The 24,587-nt window shown below is 47.5% G+C and overlaps 1 protein-coding gene across 4 annotated transcripts in view; it reads right to left on the bottom strand.

Annotated features, from left to right (window-relative positions):
* The window catches only part of LOC138491614 (nuclear body protein SP140-like), a 3,009,150-nt gene that overhangs the window by 2,065,166 nt on the left and 919,397 nt on the right, over positions 1 to 24,587 (bottom strand). For all 4 annotated transcript variants that reach the window (XM_069618235.1, XM_069618234.1, XM_069618232.1 and 1 more), the window contains 2 exons: positions 21,571 to 21,807; positions 8,192 to 8,428 (listed from right to left, as the gene is read on the bottom strand). In XM_069618235.1, the coding sequence (XP_069474336.1) occupies positions 8,192 to 8,428; positions 21,571 to 21,807 (474 nt within the window). The remainder of the gene's footprint in view (positions 1 to 8,191; positions 8,429 to 21,570; positions 21,808 to 24,587) is intronic.

Raw genomic sequence — 24,587 nt, 5'->3', positions numbered from 1 at the left:
GCGGCGCAGACGGATCCAGGGTTCCAGGAAATTTCAGAGAATGAACAATTCACAGGACATGGAACACTAACCTGGCCACTAGACTGGCATGCTACGCCGCTTGGGGCAAAAGAACCTTGTGGTGAGTGATCCGGCTGAAGCTGACCGTTTGGGCGCTGCCCGAGGCAGAGAGAAGCGATGAGGGTGCGTCAGACTGGAGAGTTCATGTATAACACACACCAATGATGCGCCCGATCTCTTGGTCGCACTTTTAGACTCAAATGTGTTATTCCTTTCGTGCGAATGGTGAACTTGTCCATGTATGTTTAGGGTGCCCAGAAAGAGATACAAGATAATATTTATGTTGGAACGATGCCTTTGGGGGGGGTCGGAATTCTTGCTTTTGGTTTGTTGATGTTAAGTTACGAGCACATGGTTGGGGGCTCACTGTTATTTATGCCTATACTTAGACAGGACCGCTTGTTTCGCGGTCTCCACTGGTGGTCCATGACCGACTTGGTGATGTTAACTTGGATGGGTCGGGCGCCGAACGTAGGGGGGAAAAGGTGGGGAGGGGAAGGTGGGGCGGGTGGGAAACACGTATTTTGTCGCAGCACAGAACTGAGGGGCAGGAAAACACAATCTGAATACATAAAGGGACATTATACGTACTGGACGGGTCAGTCTTTGTCCTCCGAAGGACTAACTGAGACCCATTCCAAAGAATACGAACCACACACTGTAACAACAAACATGACACAGGCCATGAAGCAGACGACCTGGCCGCTTACACACTCACCCAAAGCTCAAGATGGCACCTACACTCTATAAGGACACGTTACGCATTTGCACACTCAATGTCAAGGGTTTGAACTCCCCCACAAAGAGATCCATGGTCGCCAGGGAATTTAGGAGATCAAATATAGATATTCTATTCCTCCAGGAAATGGGATATCGAAAGGGTGAGGAGAGAGTGATGCCAGCTCGGGAGGTCGGACCCTCCTTCTGGAGCTCAGGTGCCTCAAAAAAGGCGGGAGTGGGGATCCTAATCCGCAAAGGCCTCTGGATGACAATTCTTGAGACATGGATGGACAGGGAGGGGAAGGCTCTCATAGTCGTGGGAAAAATACGGGGCACAACAGTTACCCTTGCTACGCTTTATGCGCCTAACCAAGGGCAAAATAGGTTCCTCCACAAAATCAGTGAGAAGGTTTTCGGCATGGCCAAGGGACACATAGTTCTCGGTGGGGATTTTAACACGTGGATGGACAGTTCAAAGGATAGACAAACTAGAGCTGACGCAGCAGATCCACCCAACACGCGGAACGAGGCGGACATTAAACTAACCCTTAATCTTTATGGTCTCATGGACAGTTGGCCCCATTTGCACCCGACGGACAGAGGCTTCACCTTCCACTCCCTCCCCCACGACACACTCACGTGTATCGATTACATCTTCCTCTCCAATGGCCTCTTGCACATATTGCAAGCGGCAACTATATACCCCTCTGCTTGGACGGACCATGATATGGTTATGGTGGATATAGTCTGGAACGACCTGGCCCCCCGGAATACGAAATGGAGATGTAATGACTCCTTATGGGCTGACTCGGTCTTCAAGGAAGCTTTGGAAACCGAGATCGAGCAGTTCTTTGCTTCTAATGACACAGGGGAGGTAGGGAAGACATCTGTGTGGGAGGCAGCCAAGGCAACTTGGAGGGGGGTGCTTATAAGGGAAGGGGCCCAAATAAAAAAAGAGAACGTGCCTTGATAGAGAAGGGCATAAGGGAAAGGCTCTGTAAGGCTCAGAGCCTGGCCCAGTCCTCCCCATCTGAAAGACCCAAGTATATTGCAGAAGCTAAACTACTCAGAGAGGAGTTGAAAATACTTATCGCGGGCAAAACTGCCCAGACCCTACAATACCTCAAACAAAAATATTATGAGAAGGGCGACAAAGCGGATGCCCTCTTGGCGGCTCGTCTCCGTGCACAGAAGGCAGAGAGATGGGTTGATCTTATCGAAAGGACCGATGGCACCGTCACGGACACGACAGTGACTTCCCCCGAGGACGTTCAAGAAGCATTTGCCTTCTTCTACGAAGATCTATATGTGAGTGAACCCCTCCTCCCGTGGGAAGCATAGACACATACCTCAAGGAGGTGCGGATCCCCACACTCACACTCACGGAGGACGATTCCCTAGATATGCCAGTCAGAGAAGGAAGTTGTAGAAGCTACAAAGCGCTTGAAGACAGGTAAAGCCCGAGGAGATGACGGATTCACGCCCGGTTTCTACAAGACATTTCCCACTCTCATTGCCCCCTTTCTTGCATCCCTGTTCAACCACATCTTCGACACGGGTCAAGCTCCTCCATCCTTCTCTCAAGCCCTCCTTGCAGTCATTCCGAAGGAGGGTAGAGATCCTAAATACTGCAGCTCCTATCGCCCCATTTCTCTCCTCAATATCGACGCTAAGATATATGCCAGAGTCATTGTGGCTCGGCTTGAAACGCACCTCCCTAGGCTAATACATTCTGACGAAGTTGGCTTCATTCTTGGGAGACAGGGCGCGAACACTATGAGAAAAACCCTTCACTTACTCCATGAGGCACAGGGAATGGGAGGGGACCCATCACTTTTGTTAGATGCCGAGAAGGCTTTTGATAGGGTGTCATGGGATTTTCTGGAAAAGGTATTGGTTTCGAACGGATTAGGGCCAAAACTCCGCTGTGCCATCAAAGCGCTGTATGCCTCCCCCACAACACATCAGTAGTGGTGAACGGAGGTTATTCACGATGGTTTCCCCTGGAAAGGGGGACGAGGCAGGGCTGCCCACTGTCAGCGATATTATTTGGAATGTCCCTTGAACCGTTAGCCCAAAAATTGAGACACGATAGCAGAGTTAAAGGTATCACAGTAGGTGATTGAGAATACAAACTGGGCCTATATGCCGATGATATCTTACTACACTTAACTGATCCCTTAGATTCGGTGCCGGCCGCGCTCGGCATAATTGAAGAATATGGTCAGTTGGCCAGTCTGAAAATTAACACTGCGAAATCTGTCCTCCCAATTGACAAAAGTAGAGACTCTGAGGTCGAACGCTTTGCCCCCCTAGGAGTAAAAGTCAGTCTCACCACGGTCCGATACTTGGGTATTAATGTCACTCACGACCTAGGATCCCTATATGAAGCCAATTTCCCACCATTGTCACTTGCCCTTCAAAAAGATATTCAAAGATGGTCCAAGCTCACCATCTCTTGGCTGGGCCGTCTAAATGCCATAAAAATGGTGATCCTCCCTAAGATACTATATTTGTTCCAAATGCTTCCCATCAAAATGCCCCCAGAATACTTTACGGACACGAGAAAATTGCTATTAGCCTTCCTGTGGCACGGCCAAAAGCCTACAATTCCGAGATCCTTGCTCCAGCTTCGAAAAGATAATGCAGGGGTAGGCCTACCGGACATCGAAACATATTATAGGGTGGCCCAACTCCGGGTCCTCGTTCCACATGTCAGGCAGCAGTCAGAACCACAGTGGTTAGCCCTGGATAACCATCACCTCGTCCCTTTATTTTGGGTGAATGGCTATGGGTTCCTGGGTCCCAAATACGTAATAGCATCAAATCTGAACCCATTCTAGGTACAATATGGGCAATATGGAAGCCAGGCAAGAAAATGGTTGGAGTTACGACATGGCCCTCTCCTCTGGGTCACCTATGGTCCCCGGGGATCCGAGATGCAATCCCGGAACCAGGAAGCTTTGAGACCTGGTACCAGGCGGGGCTAGAAAGGGCAGGTCAACTATGGAGAAATGGCTCTTTTATAACCATTCAGGAGCTTCAGGAGGCGCTTGGCATAGGCCCACTCTCGGTTTTTCTGTACATGAGACTCAAAAGGGTATTGACAAGGCCAATATGGAAAGAACAATTGCAGAGGGACCTTACCCCATTTGAGAGAATTCTTGACACATGCACGGGCTCCAGAGGTTTCATAAGTGCAATGTACCTGGCATTGGTTGAGGTCGATATTACATCCTCCCTGACACTCAAAAGCAGATGGCAATCGGATATGGGCAGGCAAATTTCACAGAAGTTATGGCTTTAAATATGCAGACGGACGGCGAAATCATCTATAAATTGTCAGTATAAACTACATGCTATCAAGTTAATGTATAAATGGCAATACGACCCAATCCGGCTTGCCAAAATGTATCAAGGAGTAAGCCCATACTGCTGGAGGGGCTGGGGGAAGCGGGCTGATTATTGGCATATGTGGTGGGGATGTGCAGTGGTCCAAGCCTACTGGTCAGAGGTTCTTGAGACCTAGATGATGACAAAAGAGAGAAACAACCACTGCTGATTTTGTTTGGCTTGGTTGAAACGGAGGACACGATCATGAAAGCACCCAAAATGGTGCTAGGTCTGTTGATGGCTGCACGAGCCTGTCTAACTATGGTATGGAAAAGAGCCACACCCCCTAGCAAGACTGAATGGCTGGGTGTTGCTCTGAGCATTTACAGAATGGAAAGCCTGACTGCAGCCTTACATGGAGATCGTACCAATGTTGAGAATGCATGGTCAGAATTTAGTGCCACATATGTCATGTGAAAAGAATGTGTACAAAACACTGCTGAATTTTGTGTCAATTTAGTCAATTGCTGATGGAGTCTGCTATGCCAGAGGTTTGGGTTATGCTGTGCACACTTGCCTTATGTCATGAGTATATTAGCGGTTCTTTGGCAATGTTTAAACTTGTTTTCAATCCCCGGACGGTGACATGTGAAGGGGGAGGGGGGCGGAGTAAAGAAAGTGGGTTTTGTTGACGTTATTGGTTAATTATCTGATTCCAAGAGACTTTACACGCTTTATATGAAAATGTTATTTGCTGTGAACATTCTTTTTCTTCCGACTCAGTGATGGAATTTGAATGTAATTGATTGTCAAACTTTTACAAAACCAATAAAATTGAAATAAAAAAAAATAAAAATGTAAAACGTAGTTGCATATATAAAATTTCATGATTTCCCAATAAAATGATTCATTATTCAATATTCAGTCACACCGCCCACCCGCTCATAAACAGCTTGAAGGAGGAGGGAATATTGTCCTCACTCTCCTGAGGTTCCCGTGCAAGGTTCTCTGTAATAGGTCTAGAGCCTGGAAGCTCGCTGTCATTCCCAACGAGTGCCGGAGATTCTGTTAGCTGTGGAGTCTCTTGATGTGGCATATGCAAAGGAATTCACTCAACTACCGATATTGACAGAGAAAACAGAGCAGGAGGCGGCAGAGATAGGAGGTCCCACTGGAGCAGTTCAAGAAGGTTGCAGCATTAGTTCTTTAATCAACCTCTGAAATGTGAGGTCATGGTTAACAACCTCATTATTGTTTGGAACCAGTCAAAATAATGTTCTCCGCAGCTGCTTGTGGTGTAGTTGCTGAAACTGGAGTCCAAGAAGTCAAAGGGGCAGCAGTCCAGAAGGATGTCTGAGCTAGGTACCAATATGTCTGTCTCAGGTGAGCAGACCACGGGTCTGTGAACCCGTGGTGGGCCTGAGATTTATGGGTATTACACAGACCACAACAGCGTGGATTGAGAAGATCACACCACACTGTAGCAACAGATCCCCTGGATACCTTAGGGGACCGGAACCTCCGCTAAGAGTGTCTGCCAATGAGCCACTTCCTGTGGTGAATCCCCAGTGTCCAGTAGGAAAACAGGGTAGACAATGAATCTGTCATTCTCAAGATGGCACCAGGCTTCGCCTCAATGGGGGCCACCATTGCTTAGCCATGGCCTGTGCTGCACGTAAGAGCTTTGGTGGTTGTTTATGCTTCCCAGGCTCCTCGCTGTAGGCTTGGCCAAGCCCTCAGGCAAAGACCCACCAAAGGCAGTAGAAACCTTGTGGTGTGCTCTGGTTGAAGGCACAGGGTCTTCGGGGTAATGGTTACCAGTAGAAGTCTCAATCAAACCTTCTGAAGAGCCCTCACCCTCATGGGCGGTATGAGGCCTGACAGGAATTTGGTGAGAGCACCAGTGCAAGTCACCTTGGAGGAAGATTTGGAGACCTCATAGATTCCCCCAGTAAACCGGTGTGAGCCGTTGGAGGACCCGAAGTATCACTAATGGTTGTGACTTCCCCAGAGAAAAGTGTTCAGGCTGGGAGAGACTGGAAAAAAAATCATGTACTTTTACCTATTCCCCTAGCGATTATAAGAAGCGATGGAGGTGGTCTGGTGGGACAGCTGGGAAGATCTCCTCTAAGCATCCTAGTCGTTTTTTCACGGCCAGATGGGAAAGCCGTTGCAGGCCACACATTTGTCCCAGCGAAGGCTAGGCTCCAAACAGAGAGAGCAAAAGTCCTGCGCTGAGTATTGCTTTGTGCACGACCTACAGACTGAGAAAACACTTTTACACTAGACAAAAACAGAGGAGTAAATGGAGGGAGCCCTGCAAAAGAATAATGTACAGAGGAAGAACGGAGGAGAGCAGCTGTGAGTTGGACCACGTCCGTGCCAGTGGAGGGGTGGGGGTCAGGAGTGCTGGATCATGCCCCATGAGTGCACATACCTCTGCCCCGAATTCAAATTTGGAGGAAAGGTTTCTTGCGCACGTGTGCCGGTTCTGGCCCAGTGGAACAGACAACCTCATAAGTACAGAGGAAAGGGAGTGGGACATAGTAGTACTCTGTTTTATGACTATGTAGGAACTGGCAATTCAACAATATCAGGCAGTTTACATTTTCATAATGGTCCCCAGATCACTCATCAGACCTAAGGGGAATTTTGGTGCCATCAAGACTGTGAGGGTCAATGACCAGAGCAAGGAGGACAGGTAGATACAGAAGAAGATAGACAAAAGGACAGATACTTGATCTACTCCACAAATGTTGTTGGTGGATCGGAAGAGTGGGAACTCGGGTCAACTCAGTGACTGTGGAAGCAAATCAGACAAGGGCCATGCCTTCCATTCCTGATATCTTTGGTGTCAAACTCAGCTAGGAGGTAGAATAAGATTAGTGTGCATGCCTTGTCTTTAGCGTGAGTTAAGTTAGAAGCCTGTTTGTGATGTTCAGAATAGTTTTAGTCCCTGTCTTACATTGTCAAATCAGTGGACTCCAGATGCTAAGACAGTTAGTAGTTTGGTTCTTACTTGTTACTTTTGTTCTCCAACATTGATATTTTTCATACATTCAGAAGCTCTGAATATTTCCCCGTTATCAGAATGGGAAGGATGGGACTCCCTGGTACATTAAAACAATACTAATACCGTTGACACTAAAATTAGTAAAGTGTCCATTTTATTTTTTATCTCCCTGACCAATGAGATGGGGATGCTCAGGCTCTACTTCTGGAGACCGTCTCCAGATTTGCATATTTAGTTTTTTAGCAGAGACTAAATGCCTTGCCTATGCGTGGTGGCTGGGATGGACATGGCGTTATGTGCCACCACCCTCATCATGATGATGCACCCAGAGACGGTAAATGGGGGATCCCCCAGACAACCTCACCACTTCCCAGGGCTGTGGCAGAGGATTGTTATCAGGGACTCTGTTACATTGCTTTCAAGTGGGAGCAGGACCATGCCTGCAGCGTTTCCCATAGTGAAGTTGTGGCAGGGGTCCAACATGGGAGCATTACGATGGAGGTACACACAGCAGTATCACATACTCCACCATGACACAAAAAGCGTTGGAATAGCATAAAGTAGGGTCGGTCCGAGGCACGTCATCTCCCGATTACAAACAGGTGAATTCAGTCTATGATCCCCTCCACATCAATCCTCGCGCTATACCAATTATCATACACAGAGTGAAACATTCTCACATGGGACAGCTCCATGGAAGGGCTTTCATTTTATCATACATGGATTCATATTTCTAAAAAACATTTTAGCTTTTGATGCAAAGAAATTCATTCGAATATAAATTGATATTTTTGTCACAAAGAGACATTTTTTACAACAATTTCCTATTTCTTAACATGTTCTTTAACAAAAAGTGAAGTTCTGACAATTTTCTACAGGCCAGATGTCAAAGGCAAATACATTAATAACAAGTACAGTTGCACAGAGATCTCTAGTTAGGAAGTTCAAGAGCCTGATATATTAAATAAGTATATGGCTCCAGTTTTACAGTTAATTTGTGTCCTTGTTGTATTATGTTATACACTCGCTCTTTGGAAATGATGCAAGTACTTAAGGTAAACTTACGATAGTCTGTCAACTGTTGCTTTGTTGAAGACTTCATCTTTAGCTGTGGGCCTTTATTTTCAGATAGAATGCATTTTACTTTCTTAGTATATTTTCTCTTCTTATATGGGGGAGTTTTTTCCTTTGAAGATGAGATAGTCTCTTGAGATAGGCTGGCACTAGTCTGAGGCTGGCATTCAAAGTGTACAATTCTTTTCTCGATTTCTGGTGAGATTGTGCAACTCACTGATGTAAAATCTGTGCAAGAAAAAAATTACTTTATTAATCAATAATAGTAAATGTTGACAGATAATGAGATGATAAGGCAGAAGGCAATGTAACAGAGAAAAGACTAATAATGCAGGCAGAAGAAATTCACTTGCCCCGCAATTGCCCGTATACACACAGCATGTAATTTCCTTCGGCAAAGAGTCAATTATCACAAGCTAAAGGCTAGTGGCAACTGCACATTTTGAGGCCTAGGGTGATTATGATATAGCTTGCTTAGAGAGATAAATAATTGTTATCTCTCGCAATACAAAAATAGGGGAAAACTAAGCACCAATTCTTAAATTCATTGATGTCAGAGATTAAGGGATGAAGCAGAAGAAAACATCAAAGTAAGGTTGTGTGGAGTACAAAGTATTTGCTAACTAAACATTTGAAAGTACTTGTAGGTATATTTAAAAGAATTGGAAAGATTGGATTAACTTTAATTAGGAAAGAATATACTTATATGTGTGTAGGCAAGGAAAAAGCAAAGAGCAATCGATTTTACTTTAAGTAATGTTTATTAGAACACATTATACACCTTGTAAAATGATTTCTTCGGGCATTAGTTATATAACAAAAGTAGGTATGTCCTTGGTGAACTAGATTATGCAAGTACATAATATCACTTCAAGGTTGAACACAGAAAATGTTCAACAGCACTTACACAGTACATAAGGGGTTGGCTTAAGAGAAAGGAAGATGTAATTAATTTTTTATACCTTACCATTTGTTTCTAGTAAACAAACAACTTAAAAGGGGGCGTGGCCAGCTGAGGTGGGAGACAGATGCTGCCTCGGTATGCCCCACTGCTCATGGGCATTCCCATGGGCCCCTAACCCCCTTAAATGTAGCCGATTTGACCCCAGACTTGCAGTAACGTGGTCGGAGACCCCTGAAGTAGCCCCTCAAATTTGATCTGATTTGGCTCCCGGACAGCAGAGATCACGCTGTAAGAAGGCGACGGCTAGTGCTCACAAGATTGCGGGCGGAAACATCGAGAAGCGGCCTGGGGGCTCTGCCTGGGAGGTACGCATCCCTCCCCCTAAAACCTAGCTGGGACCTTCTCGGGGCTAACTGCTGTGGCTCCCTGGAGCCCTCATCCTAGAACTGGTGAGCACGGAGCGTTTCCCCGCAGCGTCGGCCCAGCGTAGCACTGAAGGTAGCAGGGAGCGTGCCCACGGGAGGCATCACACCCTTATCGGGTCCCACCAACGACAGCCGTAATGGACTCCAGGTCCTCGGCCAAGCAGTGTCAGAGGCTCTCTTTTGTTGGGCCCTGCTGGACACACGGCGGCCTAACAAGGCAGACTGCCCTCCTCTTTCCACCATCTGCGGTGGGTGCCCGCCTCCAAGCTGCCCACAGCAAGAATAGATGCCAGACCGCTAATGCAGCATACCGGAGACCATTAAGGAAGATCATGCAGCGGGGGCATCCATTGGGGGTGCAGGTGAAAGTGGTGGTCCCCAGTTGGAGTGGTGAAGCAGAACAGTTACCATTGAGTAGGAGGAGGAATAACTGATCTCACCCACTGTCCAGTAAGGCATGAATGATCCTGGCACAATATCCTGCAAGTTATTACTGATCTTACATACTGTCCAGCAAGGCATTATTGATCCTGGCACAAAACCCCAAGGGGCATTACTGATTCTTACGCACTGTCCACCAGTGGCATTATTTTATGAATCATTGGTGGATTTAGGTCTCCATCAGTCTGTAAAGGAGACAGCTCATGTGCAGGGTGGGATTTTGGACCTTATCTTCTCATCTGACTCTAGTATCCGTGTCTAGCCATTAAGGCAGGTGCTGTGGTCGGACCACTCCCCAGTAGAATTTTTAGTGCAGAGACCGGTAGCACTAGCTAAATCATCATCAGTGGCCACTCTGAGATGCAATTGTCGCCCAGTGGATCATAAGCTGAGGCTGTCTATGATTAGTGACAGATGTAGGAACACTCCGATGGTTAACTTGTCCTTTCGTTCACAGATATTAACCTCTGTGGCTAACCAGGTTGCTCCACTAAAACGTACTCAGTTTCGTAGACTTCTCCCAGAACCCTGGTTTACAGATGAACTCAAAGAAGCACGCTTGGAACTCAGACAGGCGGAGCGCAAGTGGAGTAGTTTGTATGGCCCCACGGAGAAGAGTTTCTTCTGGCAGCTTACCAGAGATTATCATCTGGGTATCGGGGCTGCCAAACAGAGCTTCTTCACTCGTAAGGTAGAGCAGGCCCTGAATCAGCCTATAGAGCTATTTTCGGTGGTTAAGTTGCTCTCCTCTATCACTAGTCTATCATCTGGAGTTTTATCTACTCAAACTTTCTGTAACTCACTTTCTGACTTTTTCATTACTAAAGTTTCTGACATTCGGAAGAGTAACTACTCTAGTGGTCAGAGCACTATTAACATATCTCCTGTACAGGAAGTGGGTACCATCTCTCACTCTTGGTACTAGTTTCCTGAGTTTTCTACAGAGGAGGTTTCACAAGCTGTTAACCAACTTAAGTCTGCTGCTCCTTCTGATCCTGTTCCTCTGGCTACCCTTAAGGTCATTAAGCCTGGTATGATGTCATGGGTCACAGAGGCAGTCAATCTTGCCTGTCAGTCAGGCTCAATCCCTATAGAGCTTAAACAGGCTATTGCTTTCCCACTCCTTAAAAAGCTGTCACTGGATGCTTCAGCTTTGGCTATTTTCCGCCCTATTTATCGTCTCCCTTTTTTCAATAAATTATTAGAATCTCCCCTTCTGTCCTGTTTTCTTGAAATGTTTGGCTTCTTTGACCCCTTTCAGTCAAGCTTCCATCCGGGGCGGGGAATGGAGGGTGTCCTGGTGTCTGTAGTCGATGATCTGGCCATGCTGGTTGACCGGGGTGGAGTGGGAGCCATGATACTGTTAGATGTTAGATCTATGTTCAGCCGCTGGTTCACCTCATCCACTCCCGCAGCTTTCGATGTTACTCCTATGCTGATGACACCCAGATTTTGATTTGGTTAGATCTAGACCAAGCTGAGGTGTTGTTTCACTTGCATAAGTGCTTGGCGGTCGTGAATGAATGGGAACTGGCTTAAGCTGAATGGGAACAAGACAGAGTTCTTGGTGGTTGGTTCTCATGCTAATTCAGCTCTGTGGAAACCTTCTTTTTGGCCACTTGCCCTGGGTGATCTCCCCATTCCAGTGACAGTGGTTAAGAATCTAGGGGTCTTCTCTCTTCGTCACTCTGAATGGCCCCTCAGGTTAGTGCGGTTTGCAAGATGGGTCACGTCCTACTCAAAGTCCTTCGTAAAAGTGGCCCAGAGGATTAAATTCAAATCCTTGTGTCTGGTTCACCGGGCATTCTATCGCCAGGGGGCTGATTACCTCCAAGATACATTTTGTCCCTATGTTCGTGGACAGATTCTCCGCTCCTGTAATTCTCACTGTGAGAAACCAGAAGGTGTCTCACCAACTAGTCCCTGGGAATCTGTCATCCAGGTGGCCAGGACACAGACATCGCTTCTGGATCCAGTTCCTGGGGGTAGACAAGTGCAGGAGGATCACCTGAGTGACGGGTCTTCGGGGAGTGGGACACCGGATGACGAGATGGGGTATACCCCTCCTTGCAACACCCTTACCCCATCCTACAAGGTAGGATATTTAGGAACTCTACCGCCACCCCCCCCCCCTTTTACCACACAAACACTATCTCCCGGACAGCCTGCTATGAGAGAAAACAGACTAAAACCAGAGCAGTATACCTGCTATGTCCCAATACAATGGTCAGGCGAGGTCAGCCAAATACTGACAATCAAACACACCTGACTTCCATTACACTTCCCCACATAGATAAAAGGCGGAGCGAAGCAAAGCACACAAGGAAACAGCAGTTTTGAGACGGCAGCTGAAGTAGAGAGGAAAGACGGCGAAACCGAAGGGGATCGCGATGCCCAAACTCTAGTGTTTCAGGAGCCTGGCCATGAGGCTAAGCGATGCAGGGTTGTGGTGCACTATTGCTCGCCTTCCGTGGCGAGAAGATCGGGAAGTGGAGGCAGCCAGATGGACGGGGCCACTAACAGACGGAGTAGGTCCGGGTGCCAGATCTGTCGAGGCCATGCCCAAGCACTGAGTATCATCCTGCAATGACACTGTCGGAGTGTGTTGATCACACATGAAAGGAGCGGGATCGGAGGGAAAGGGTACGGGAAGAGACCCTCCCTCCAGAACGAGAAGGCATCCCCCAGGCTCCTCAGCTGAGGAACCTGCTGGCGAAACTCTGTCACTTGGAGTTGGCCGCTCTTGCAAATAGATCGATCTGGGGTTCACCCCACTCACGGAAGAGAAGGGATACTTGATCCTGACAAAGTTCCCATTCGTGGCAGGAATGCAGCTCCCTGCTTAGCAAGTATGCAATGGTGTTCTTGGTGCCTGCTAGGTGAAATGGGACGAGGAACATGTCCTGAAGAATGGCCCAGTGCCATAGGGTCTGGGCTTCTAGGGAGAGCGCCGAGGAGCGCGTCCCGCCCTGTTTCTGGATGTAGAACATGGTGGTGGTGTTGTCTGTGAAGATCCTCACCACGTTCCCTCGAAGCAACGGCAGGTATGAAGCTACTGGACGTTGATGTGAACACTCCTCTTGCTGCTAGGTAAGTGTGACAAAATCTACCTGCACCCCTGAGTCTGCCAGATGAAAAATTAATGATAGCACTTGATCAAGAGTGCGCTTCAACTAATTCAGCACCTGGTCAATAGACTTAGTTAATTGAATTAGTTAGTGACATGCTTTCTCTTGCACTGGATTCCTTTCAAGGGGTTCTTAGCTGCCTGTATAATCCCTAAATTGTGTTCAGAAAGGACAAGATGATATGATATGGTAAGGCATTTCTAACGCGCCTATATAAGTGTTTCAAGGTGCGAGGAGGCAAGGGAGGGGAAACCGAGGGAGGACAGAGACATCGATCCTACTAGGCCAGGTGACATTGAGACCGTACAAATGCAGGGGAGAGGGGGCGAGTCCAGGGGGAAGGCGAGGGGGCAGTGCGATACATAGGATAGCAGTAAAATAAATAAGACAATAAAAAGAAGTGCAGCCAGCTGGTGGCAAGTGCAAGTGCAGACATCAACTGTCAAGTGCTAGTAGGGACTGTAGGGATACAGAAACAGTCCCCAAGTGCAGGGTTGCCAGGGGGGCAGTGCAGGTGTGGAACTAGCTGGGGGGACTTGGCCCGAGATCAGTGCAGTTTCAGATTCAGCCAGGAGATCAGCAGGGGAGAGGAGGAGAGAAAGCAGAAGCAAAGAGGAAGGTCTTGAGGTGCTTCCGAAACCAGAGATGGTTCTCCTCAAGTTTCAAAGAGGCAGGGAGGCTGTTCCAGAGGGAGGCCCCAGCAGAAGAAAGAGATCTACCACCAACTCGATGCTTGAAGAAGCGATTAACCTGTCAGAAATAGGGTTTGGGGCAAGGGACGGCGCGCAATATACAAGAAACGGTGCTGAATTTGGTGAAAACTACACTTCCCAGCATGCTGTGGACTGTGTGTAGTCTTCTGTTTTCGCGCGGCGAGTAGCTGTGTAATTGTGGGCTTTCTTAAGCCGTCAACCACCAGTGCTCCGGTGCAGATAATTATGGATTATCAGCACGGGCGGCGACGGTGGCGTGTGTTGGACGAACCAGGAGTTTGAGCTGTGGGACGCCTAAGGTCTGTTTCACAGTATCCCGGGCTGCAGCGGTGAGCAGGAGCGGCTGGTGCACATGCTGTAACGAGAGCCTGGTCCACGGCAGTGATTTACGAGGGGGCCATAATCCATTCTTGGTGTCATTCTTCAGGGTCCGGGTGTCATTGTGAGGCACCCGGACCATAAGATAAGTGAATAACCTCTTTGCTTGATTTGAGGCATTTTCGCATTCACGCTGCTCTTTCTTTTCAAATTACATTGCATGCGCGTGCTGGAATACGCAAATGGTTTACTTGTTGATGAACTCCTCTTTAGAAATCTCTTTCGCCCTGTGTTACAAACCGCAATTATTGGTTAGGAGAATTATGAGGACACAGTATACGCTGACCAGGAACACTATTGCTACTTCCCTTCCTGCAATTACATGTAATGTCAGAGTGTTGCTGCAAACATCAGAAAAGGGGCACATCTATATGTAATGAGTTGCCATGTTTGTTTGTCGCTTCAGTGTGCCCAACGGGCCATGAGTCTCGTGTTTAAAACAAGGGACAGTCCCTTTGTTTGTGCCATAATGCTTACATTGAAATTCATGCTTTACAGGGGAACACCCTAATGTTTTGTTCAGTGCTATGTTACGTTTTGAGTATCTAACACATTGTAATGTGTGCCTTTATGTTGTGGCTTGGGGCAACTCAAGTGTATGCTATGTTCGTTAGAAATACGCCCCTTAGTAGGATTTAAGGGGTAGAGGCCCGCTTTGGTTTTGGAGGTCAGGTTTGGTCTACAGTATTAATGGTACAGGTTTAGGAGCATTGGTTATTCATAGTAATGATTGTTATGCATCTGCATGTTATGTCATCCCCACCTTCAATTTGTCATTCCACACCCTTTCCCTAACTCCGTCTTCCCCCCATTGGCTGCCACATCGTTCCCTGTGTTGTTATATCCAGGCGCCCGTGCCAACCACAGTGGAAGGGTCGATCTATTTGGCTTCTGTGGTTCGGGAGAGGGGGTCGAGGCCCCTGTTATCCCTTTACTAGTTTTTACATAACCCTGAGGGAGTTGGAGGCGGATGAGCGAAGAGCTCGAGAGGGAAGGTATTTAGGAAGAGAGAAGTGAAGGTATTGAGGTCCCAGGCCCCAGAAGGCCTTGTGGACAATGCAGAGGGTATAGAACTTAATCCTCGCCGCCACAGGGAGCCAGTGCAGAGATTTCAGTCCTGGAGAGATACGGTCCCTGGGCTTGAGGCCAAGGACACATCTCGCAGTCCTGTTTTGGATGAGTTGCAGAGGGCAGAGAGTAAAGGTAGGTAGATTTAGAAAGAGGCTGTTACAGTAGTCCAGCCTAGAGAGAACCAGAGCTCTGGAGACAGTGAGGGGAAGGAGAGGAAAGGAAGAATACCTATGAGGAGGTGCAGCTGGTAGTGAGACTTCTTAGAGATGTCAGAGATGTGAGGGGAGAAGGAAAGTGTGGAGTCGAAGATGACACTGAGGTTTTTAGCCTCACAGACGGAAACAGGAAGAGGGCCAAGAGAGGCCGGCCAGAGAGTGACAGGAAAGGAGGGAGCAGGTGTGCCGATGAGGAGAATCTCGGTCTTACTGGCATTAAGGCAGAGCTCATTGGCAGCACACCACTCCTGGATAGCAAACAGACAGTCAGAGATGAGAAAGGGAGAAGAGGTGGCTGAAGGGAGCCTGAAAATGAGCTGAGTGTCATCCGGATTGCACTGGAAGTTGAGACAGAGAGCAGCAATGCGGTGGGCAAGAAGTGCCAGGTATTGGTTGAACAGCCAGGGAGAGAGGTTAGACCCCTGGGGAACACCCCAGGTAGAAATAGAGATAGAGGAGAGGAAGGACCCAAGTTGCACCTGGGAGGGTCGATCGGAGAGGAAGGAGGAAAGCCAAGCCAGGGCCTGATCAGTGATACCCAGGTTATCACGGAGACGGTTAAGCAGGATGGCATGGTTAACCGTGTCAAAGGCAGAAAATGGATCAAGTAAGATGAGGACACAGGGGGTGTTGAAATCGAGGTTGGAGAGCATATCTTCATGGATGTTCAGGAGAGCAGTTTCCGTGCTTCTGGCAGCTCTGAAGCCAGACTGATGGTCATGGAGACAACCAACAGATTCAGAGTGAAGATTAAGCTGGGAGATGGCGAGCTTTTCCAGGAGTTTGCCCAGCAAAGGAGTGATGGAGATTGGACGATAGTTAGCCAGGGAGGAAGGGTCGGCAGAGGGTTTCTTAAGAAGAGGGTGCACAAGGGAGTGCTTCGGGGGGAGGGGAAGACTACAAAGGCGAAGGAATGGTTGCAGAATTCAGCCAGAGCAGAAGCCAGGGTGTCAATGTGGTCCTTGATGGTTTTGGAGGAACAGGAGTGAACCTGTTTTGATGAGACTTTCATAGATCAGACTTGTCTGGAAACCTTGTCTGGGGAGAAGAGAGAAAGAGGGAGGAGAGCGGGCTGAAGAAGGGCCAGAGTAAGAGCAGGGAGTAGAGGAGGAGGAGGAGAGGAAGAGAGAGAGAGGACAGGATGTACTGAGTTTTAGAGATGAAATGAGAAGCTAGAGCCGTGCAGAGAGCCTGGGAAGGGACAGGAGAGGTAGAGACTACAGCAGGATTGGCCAGCTCCTTTCAGATTTTAAAGAATTTGGCTGAGATGTTAGATGCCGCAGATACGTGGCCTTGGATGTGGGCTCTCTTTTTGGTGCAGACAGAGAGCCGGTATTGCCTTTGGAGCAGGCGGCAGGCCAGTTTGTCAGAGGATGTACCAGAAGCACGCCATTTCCTCTCAGCCACCCTGCACTTGCGTTTAAGGGTGATGAGGTCTGAGTCGTACCAAGAGTTGCACTTGGCTTTGGGCTTCAAGCGGACACCCATGACAGGGGCATTAACATCAAGAGTATCGGATATAGCAGAGTGGAGCATGGAAAGGGCTGTGTCAGGGTGTGAGTCAGCCAAGAGGGGGGGGCGAGATAGTGGCGGCAAAAGCCTCAACTGACACATGCTTCATGGGTCGGATAACCGAGAAGGTAGGTGGCAGTGCTGGGGTTGGCTTGGCCTGAGGCGTAGAGAGGGTGAGATGGGAGGAAAGGAGAAAGTTGTCACTCCAAGAGAGAGGAGTGGTGAGAGAGGTCAAAAGGGGAAGGTCTGAAGGGACCCGAACATCCAAAGTTTGACCTGAAGAGTGAGTCGGGCCAGACGGGAGAATAGAGAGTGAGAGAGAGTCGCAAAGGTCACAAAAGAGTTCAGTGGAAGGATAGGAAGGATCCAGGTGGATGTTGAAGTCTCCAAGAAGGAGGAGTTGAGTGGTTGATACCAGGAGGGAAGAGAAGAGATCCGCCCACTCAGAGAGGAAGGAGGAGACCTGACCAGGTGGCTGATAGATTGTAGCCACAGTAAGGGAGTGGCCAGGAGAGAGAGAGAGCCTGCAGACGAGGCAGTCGAGAGAGCAGTAGGCCTGCGTAGGAATGACAGAGGCAGGAATCCACTCAGGGAAGATCACGGCTACACCCCCTCCGGAACGGTTGGATCTGGGCATGGAGAGGATCTTGTAGCCATCAGGGAGAAGAGTGTCAAAGCTCGTGACAGAGCTGGCCGTGAACCATGTCTCGGTAAGACCAAGGACATCGAGGTCAAGTTCCTCAAGGAGGCGGCAGTTGTCACAGGAGTGTTTGACAGCTGAGCGAGAGTTTAGAGTGGCAATATGGAGAAGGTTGCCGTTCTTGAAAGACTTCCAGAGAGGGGTACAAATCAGAGGTACGCCCTGGGGAGGCGGAGAGGCAGCCCGAGGGGGGGCAGAAGAGGAAGGAGGAGAGGGCAAGGTACCCAAGGAGGAGACAGCAGGGGGAGGCGAGGAAGCCGTGGGGGGAGAGAGGGGACAGCAGGAGAAGAAAGGAAATTGATGACGCACGGGAATCGTCTATCAAAGAGGAGAAGGTTGGCTTGAGGGTCTTGGACCAAGACGGTACCATTCAAGTAAACATTAATGATGACCTTAGAGGAGTAGAAGGGGTCCAGGAGGGCCTCCCACCAGGTGCCACCATTAATGGGAGAGGAAGAGAAGGGAGAGAGCACAGAGACCATATGTAGAGTCCATAGGTATGGCCCATTGTCAGCACCTCAATTTTTCAGACCCATAACTCCTGCCCACACTCCTATTTCAACTGGAGGTTCAACCAGGTTGATTAGGCTCAAATATGTATTATTTATAATGTGTTTAGTTTGCATAAACATTTCATATATACTTAAAATGTAAAACTTAGTTGCATACATAAAATTTCATGATTCCCAATAAAAATGATTTATGATTCAATATTAAGTCACACCGCCCACCCGCTCATGAAAAGCTCGAGTCGAGGAGGGAATATTGTCCTCACTCTCCTGAGGTTCCTGTGAAAGGTTCTCTGTAATAGGTCTAGAGCCTGGAAGCTCATTGGCATTCCCAAGGAGTGCCGGAGATTCTGTCGACTGTGGAGTCTCTTGATGCAGTCTATGCAAAGGAATTCACTCAACTACCGATACTGACTGTGAGAATAGAGCAGGAGGTGGCAGAGGAGGTGGTGGCAGAGGAGGTCCCACTGGAGCAGTTGAAGAAGGTTGCAGCATTAGTTCTTTAATCAACCTCTGAAATGTGAGGTCATGGTTAACAACCTCATTATTGTTTGGAACCAGTCAAAATAATGGTCTCCGCAGCTGCTTGTGATGTAGTTGCTGAAACTGGAGTCCAAGAAGTCAAAGGGGCAGCAGTCCCAGATGATGTCTGAGCCAGGTACCAGTATGTCTGTCTCAGGTGAGCAAACCACGGGTCTGTGAACCCGTGTTGGGCCTGAGATTTATGGGTATTACACAGACCACAACAGCGTGATAGAGAAGATCACACCACACTGTAGCAACAGATCCCCTGGATACCTTAGGGGACCGGAACCTCCGCTAAGAGTGTCTGCCAATGAGCCACTTCCTGTGGTGAATCCCCAGTGTCCAGTAGGAAAACAGGATAGACAATGAATCTGTCATTCTCAAGATGGCACCAGGCTTCGCCTCAATGGGGGCCACCATTGCTTAGCCATGGCCTGTGCTGCACGTAAGAGCTTTGGTGGTTGTTTATGCTTCCCAGGCTCCTCGCTGTAGGCTTGGCCAAGCCCTCAGGCAAAGACCCACCAAAGGCAGTAGAAACCTTGTGGTGTGCTCTGGTTGAAGGCACAGGGTCTTCGGGGTAATGATTACTAGTAGAAGTCTCAATCAAAGCTTCTGAAGAGCCCTCACCCTCATGGGCGGTATGAGGCCTGACAGGAATTTGGTGAGAGCACCAGTGCAAGTCACCTTGGAGGAAGATTTGGAGACCTCATAGATTCCCCCAGTAAACCGGTGTGAGCCGTTGGAGGACCCGAAGTATCACTAATGGTTGTGACTTCCCCAGAGAAAAGTGTTCAGGCTGGGAGAGACTGGAAAAAAAATCATGTACTTTTACCTATTCCCCTAGCGATTATAAGAAGCGATGGAGGTGGTCTGGTGGGACAGCTGGGAAGATCTCCTCTAAGCATCCTAGTCGTTTTTTCACGGCCAGATGGGAAAGCCGTTGCAGGCCACACATTTGTCCCAGCGAAGGCTAGGCTCCAAACAGAGAGAGCAAAAGTCCTGCGCTGAGTATTGCTTTGTGCACGACCTACAGACTGAGAAAACACTTTTACACTAGACAAAAACAGAGGAGTAAATGGAGGGAGCCCTGCAAAAGAATAATGTACAGAGGAAGAAAGGAGGAGAGCAGCTGTGAGTTGGACCACGTCCGTGCCAGTGGAGGGGTGGGGGTCAGGAGTGCTGGATCATGCCCCATGAGCGCACATACCTCTGCCCCGAATTCAAATTTGGAGGAAAGGTTTCTTGCGCATGTGTGCCGGTTCTGGCCCAGTGGAACAGACAACCTCATAAGTACAGAGGAAAGGGAGTGGGACATAGTAGTACTCTGTTTTATGACTATGTAGGAACTGGCAATTCAACAATATCAGGCAGTATACATTTTCATAATGGTCCCCAGATCACTCATCAGACCTAAGGGGAATTTTGGTGTCATCAAGACTGTGAGGGTCAATGACCAGAGCAAGGAGGACAGGTTGATACAGAAGAAGATAGACAAATGGACAGATACTTGATCTACTCCACAAATGTTGTTGGTGGATCGGAAGAGTGGGAACTCGGGTCAACTCAGTGACTGTGGAAGCAAATCAGACAAGGGCCATGCCTTCCATTCCTGATATCTTTGGTGTCAAACTCAGCTAGGAGGTAGAATAAGATTAGTGTGCATGCCTTGTCTTTAGCGTGAGTTAAGTTAGAAGCCTGATTGTGATGTTCAGAATAGTTTTAGTCCCTGTCTTACATTGTCAAATGAGTGGACTCCAGATGCTAAGACAGTTAGTAGTTTGGTTCTTACTTGTTACTTTTGTTCTCCAACATTGATATTTTTCATACATTCAGAAGCTCTGAATATTTCCCCGTTATCAGAATGGGAAGGATGGGACTCCCTGGTACATTAAAACAATACTAATACCGTTGACACTAAAATTAGTAAAGTATCCATTTTATTTTTTATCTCCCTGACCAATGAGATGGGGATGCTCAGGCTCTACTTCTGGAGACCGTCTCCAGATTTGCATATTTAGTTGTTTAGCAGAGACTAAATGCCTTGCCTATGCGTGGTGGCTGGGATGGACATGGCGTTATGTGCCACCACCCTCATCATGATGCTGCACCCAGAGACGGTAAATGGGGGATCCCCCAGACAACCTCACCACTTCCCAGGGCTGTGGCAGAGGATTGTTATCAGGGACTCTGTTACATTGCTTTCAAGTGGGAGCAGGACCATGCCTGCAGCGTTTCCCATAGTGAAGTTGTGGCAGGGGTCCAACATGGGAGCATTACGATGGAGGTACACACAGCAGTATCACATACTCCACCATGACACAAAAAGCGTTGGAATAGCATAAAGTAGGGTCGGTCCGAGGCACGTCATCTCCCGATTACAAACAGGTGAATTTAGTCTATGATCCCCTCCACATCAATCCTCGCGCTATACCAATTATCATACACAGATTGAAACATTCTCACATGGGACAGCTCCATGGAAGGGCTTTCATTTTATCATACATGGATTCATATTTCTTAAAAAACATTTTAGCTTTTGATGCAAAGAAATTCATTCGAATATAAATTGATATTTTTGTCACAAAGAGACATTTTTTACAACAATTTCCTATTTCTTAACATGTTCTTTAACAAAAAGTGAAGTTCTGACAATTTTCTACAGGCCAGATGTCAAAGGCAAATACATTAATAACAAGTACAGTTGCACAGAGATCTCTAGTTAGGAAGTTCAAGAGCCTGATATATTAAATAAGTATATGGCTCCAGTTTTACAGTTAATTTGTGTCCTTGTTGTATTATGTTATACACTCGCTCTTTGGAAATGATGCAAGTACTTAAGGTAAACTTACGATAGTCTGTCAACTGTTGCTTTGTTGAAGACTTCATCTTTAGCTGTGGGCCTTTATTTTCAGATAGAATGCATTTTACTTTCTTAGTATATTTTCTCTTCTTATATGGGGGAGTTTTTTCCTTTGACGATGAGATAGTCTCTTGAGATAGGCTGGCACTAGTCTGAGGCTGGCATTCAAAGTGTACAATTCTTTTCTTGATTTCTGGTGAGATTGTGCAACTCACTGATGTAAAATCTGTGCAAGAAAAAAATTACTTTATTAATCAATAATAGTAAATGTTGACAGATAATGAGATGATAAGGCAGAAGGCAATGTAACAGAGAAAAGACTAATAATGCAGGCAGAAGAAATTCACTTGCCCCGCAATTGCCCGTATACACACAGCATGTAATTTCCTTCGGCAAAGAGTCAATTATCACAAGCTAAAGGCTAGTGGCAACTGCACATTTTGAGGCCTAGGGTGACTATGATATAGCTTGCTTAGAGAGATAAATAATTGTTATCTCTCGCAATACAAAAATAGGGGAAAACTAAGCACCAATTCTTAAATTCATTGATGTCAGAGATTAAGGGATGAAGCAGAAGAAAACATCAAAGTAAGGTTGTGTGGAGTACAAAGTATTTGCTAACTAAACATTTAAAAGTACTTGTAGGTATATTTAAAAGAATTGGAAAGATTGGATTAACTTTAATTAGGAAAGAATATACTTATATGTGTGTAGGCAAGGAAAAAGTGAAGAGCAATCGATTTTACTTTAAGTAATGTTTATTAGAACACATTATACACCTTGTAAAATGATTTCTTCGGGCATTAGTTATATAACAAAAGTAGGTATGTCCTTGGTGAACTAGATTATGCAAGTACATAATATCACTTCAAGGTTGAACACAGAAAATGTTCAACAGCACTTACACAGTACATAAGGCGGTGGCTTAAGAGAAAGGAAGATGTAATTAATTTTTTATACCTTACCATTTGTTTCTAGTAAACAAACAACTTAAAAGGGGGCGTGGCCAGCTGAGGTGGGAGACAGATGCTGCCTCGGTATGCCCCACTGTTCATGGGCATTCCCATGGGCCCCTAACCCCCTTAAATGTAGCCGATTTGACCCCAGACTTGCAGTAACGTGGTCGGAGACCCTGAAGTAGCCCCTCAAATTTGATCTGATTTGGCTCCCGGACAGCAGAGATCACGCTGTAAGAAGGCGACGGCTAGTGCTCACAAGATTGCGGGCGGAAACATCGAGAAGCGGCCTGGAGGCTCTGCCTGGGAGGTACGCATCCCTCCCCCTAAAACCTAGCTGGGACCTTCTCGGGGCTAACTGCTGTGGCTCCCTGGAGCCCTCATCCTAGAACTGGTGAGCACGGAGCGTTTCCCCGCAGCGTCGGCCCAGCGTAGCACTGAAGGTAGCAGGGAGCGTGCCCACGGGAGGCATCACACCCTTATCGGGTCCCACCAACGACAGCCGTAATGGACTCCAGGTCCTCGGCCAAGCAGTGTCAGAGGCTCTCTTCTGTTGGGCCCTGCTGGACACACGGCGGCCTAACAAGGCAGACTGCCCTCCTCTTTCCACCATCTGCGGTGGGTGCCCGCCTCCAAGCTGCCCACAGCAAGAATAGATGCCAGACCGCTAATGCAGCATACCGGAGACCATTAAGGAAGATCATGCAGCGGGGGCATCCATTGGGGGTGCAGGTGAAAGTGGTGGTCCCCAGTTGGAGTGGTGAAGCAGAACAGTTACCATTGAGTAGGAGGAGGAATAACTGATCTCACCCACTGTCCAGTAAGGCATGATTGATCCTGGCACAATATCCTGCAAGTTATTACTGATCTTACATACTGTCCAGCAAGGCATTATTGATCCTGGCACAAAACCCCAAGGGGCATTACTGATTCTTACGCACTGTCCACCAGTGGCATTATTTTATGAATCATTGGTGGATTTAGGTCTCCATCAGTCTGTAAAGGAGACAGCTCATGTGCAGGGTGGGATTTTGGACCTTATCTTCTCATCTGACTCTAGTATCCGTGTCTAGCCATTAAGGCAGGTGCTGTGGTCGGACCACTCCCCAGTAGAATTTTTAGTGCAGAGACCGGTAGCACTAGCTAAATCATCATCAGTGGCCACTCTGAGATGCAATTGTCGCCCAGTGGATCATAAGCTGAGGCTGTCTATGATTAGTGACAGATGTAGGAACACTCCGATGGTTAACTTGTCCTTTCGTTCACAGATATTAACCTCTGTGGCTAACCAGGTTGCTCCACTAAAACGTACTCAGTTTCGTAGACTTCTCCCAGAACCCTGGTTTACAGATGAACTCAAAGAAGCACGCTTGGAACTCAGACAGGCGGAGCGCAAGTGGAGTAGTTTGTATGGCCCCACTGAGAAGAGTTTCTTCTGGCAGTTTACCAGAGATTATCATCTGGGTATCGGGGCTGCCAAACAGAGCTTCTTCACTCGTAAGGTAGAGCAGGCCCTGAATCAGCCTATAGAGCTATTTTCGGTGGTTAAGTTGCTCTCCTCTATCACTAGTCTATCATCTGGAGTTTTATCTACTCAAACTTTCTGTAACTCACTTTCTGACTTTTTCATTACTAAAGTTTCTGACATTCGGAAGAGTAACTACTCTAGCGGTCAGAGCACTATTAACATATCTCCTGTACAGGAAGTGGGTACCATCTCTCACTCTTGGTACTAGTTTCCTGAGTTTTCTACAGAGGAGGTTTCACGAGCTGTTAACCAACTTAAGTCTGCTGCTCCTTCTGATCCTGTTCCTCTGGCTACCCTTAAGGTCATTAAGCCTGGTATGATGTCATGGGTCACAGAGGCAGTCAATCTTGCCTGTCAGTCAGGCTCAATCCCTATAGAGCTTAAACAGGCTATTGCTTTCCCACTCCTTAAAAAGCTGTCACTGGATGCTTCAGTTTTGGCTATTTTCCGCCCTATTTATCGTCTCCCTTTTTTCAATAAATTATTAGAATCTCCCCTTCTGTCCTCTTTTCTTGAAATGTT

The sequence above is a fragment of the Ambystoma mexicanum genome, chromosome 10, assembly GCF_040938575.1.
Source record: "Ambystoma mexicanum isolate Mex_15411 chromosome 10, UKY_AmexF1_1, whole genome shotgun sequence".
Classification (NCBI taxonomy): domain Eukaryota; kingdom Metazoa; phylum Chordata; class Amphibia; order Caudata; family Ambystomatidae; genus Ambystoma; species Ambystoma mexicanum.
This window is presented reverse-complemented; position numbering and strand designations above follow the sequence as displayed.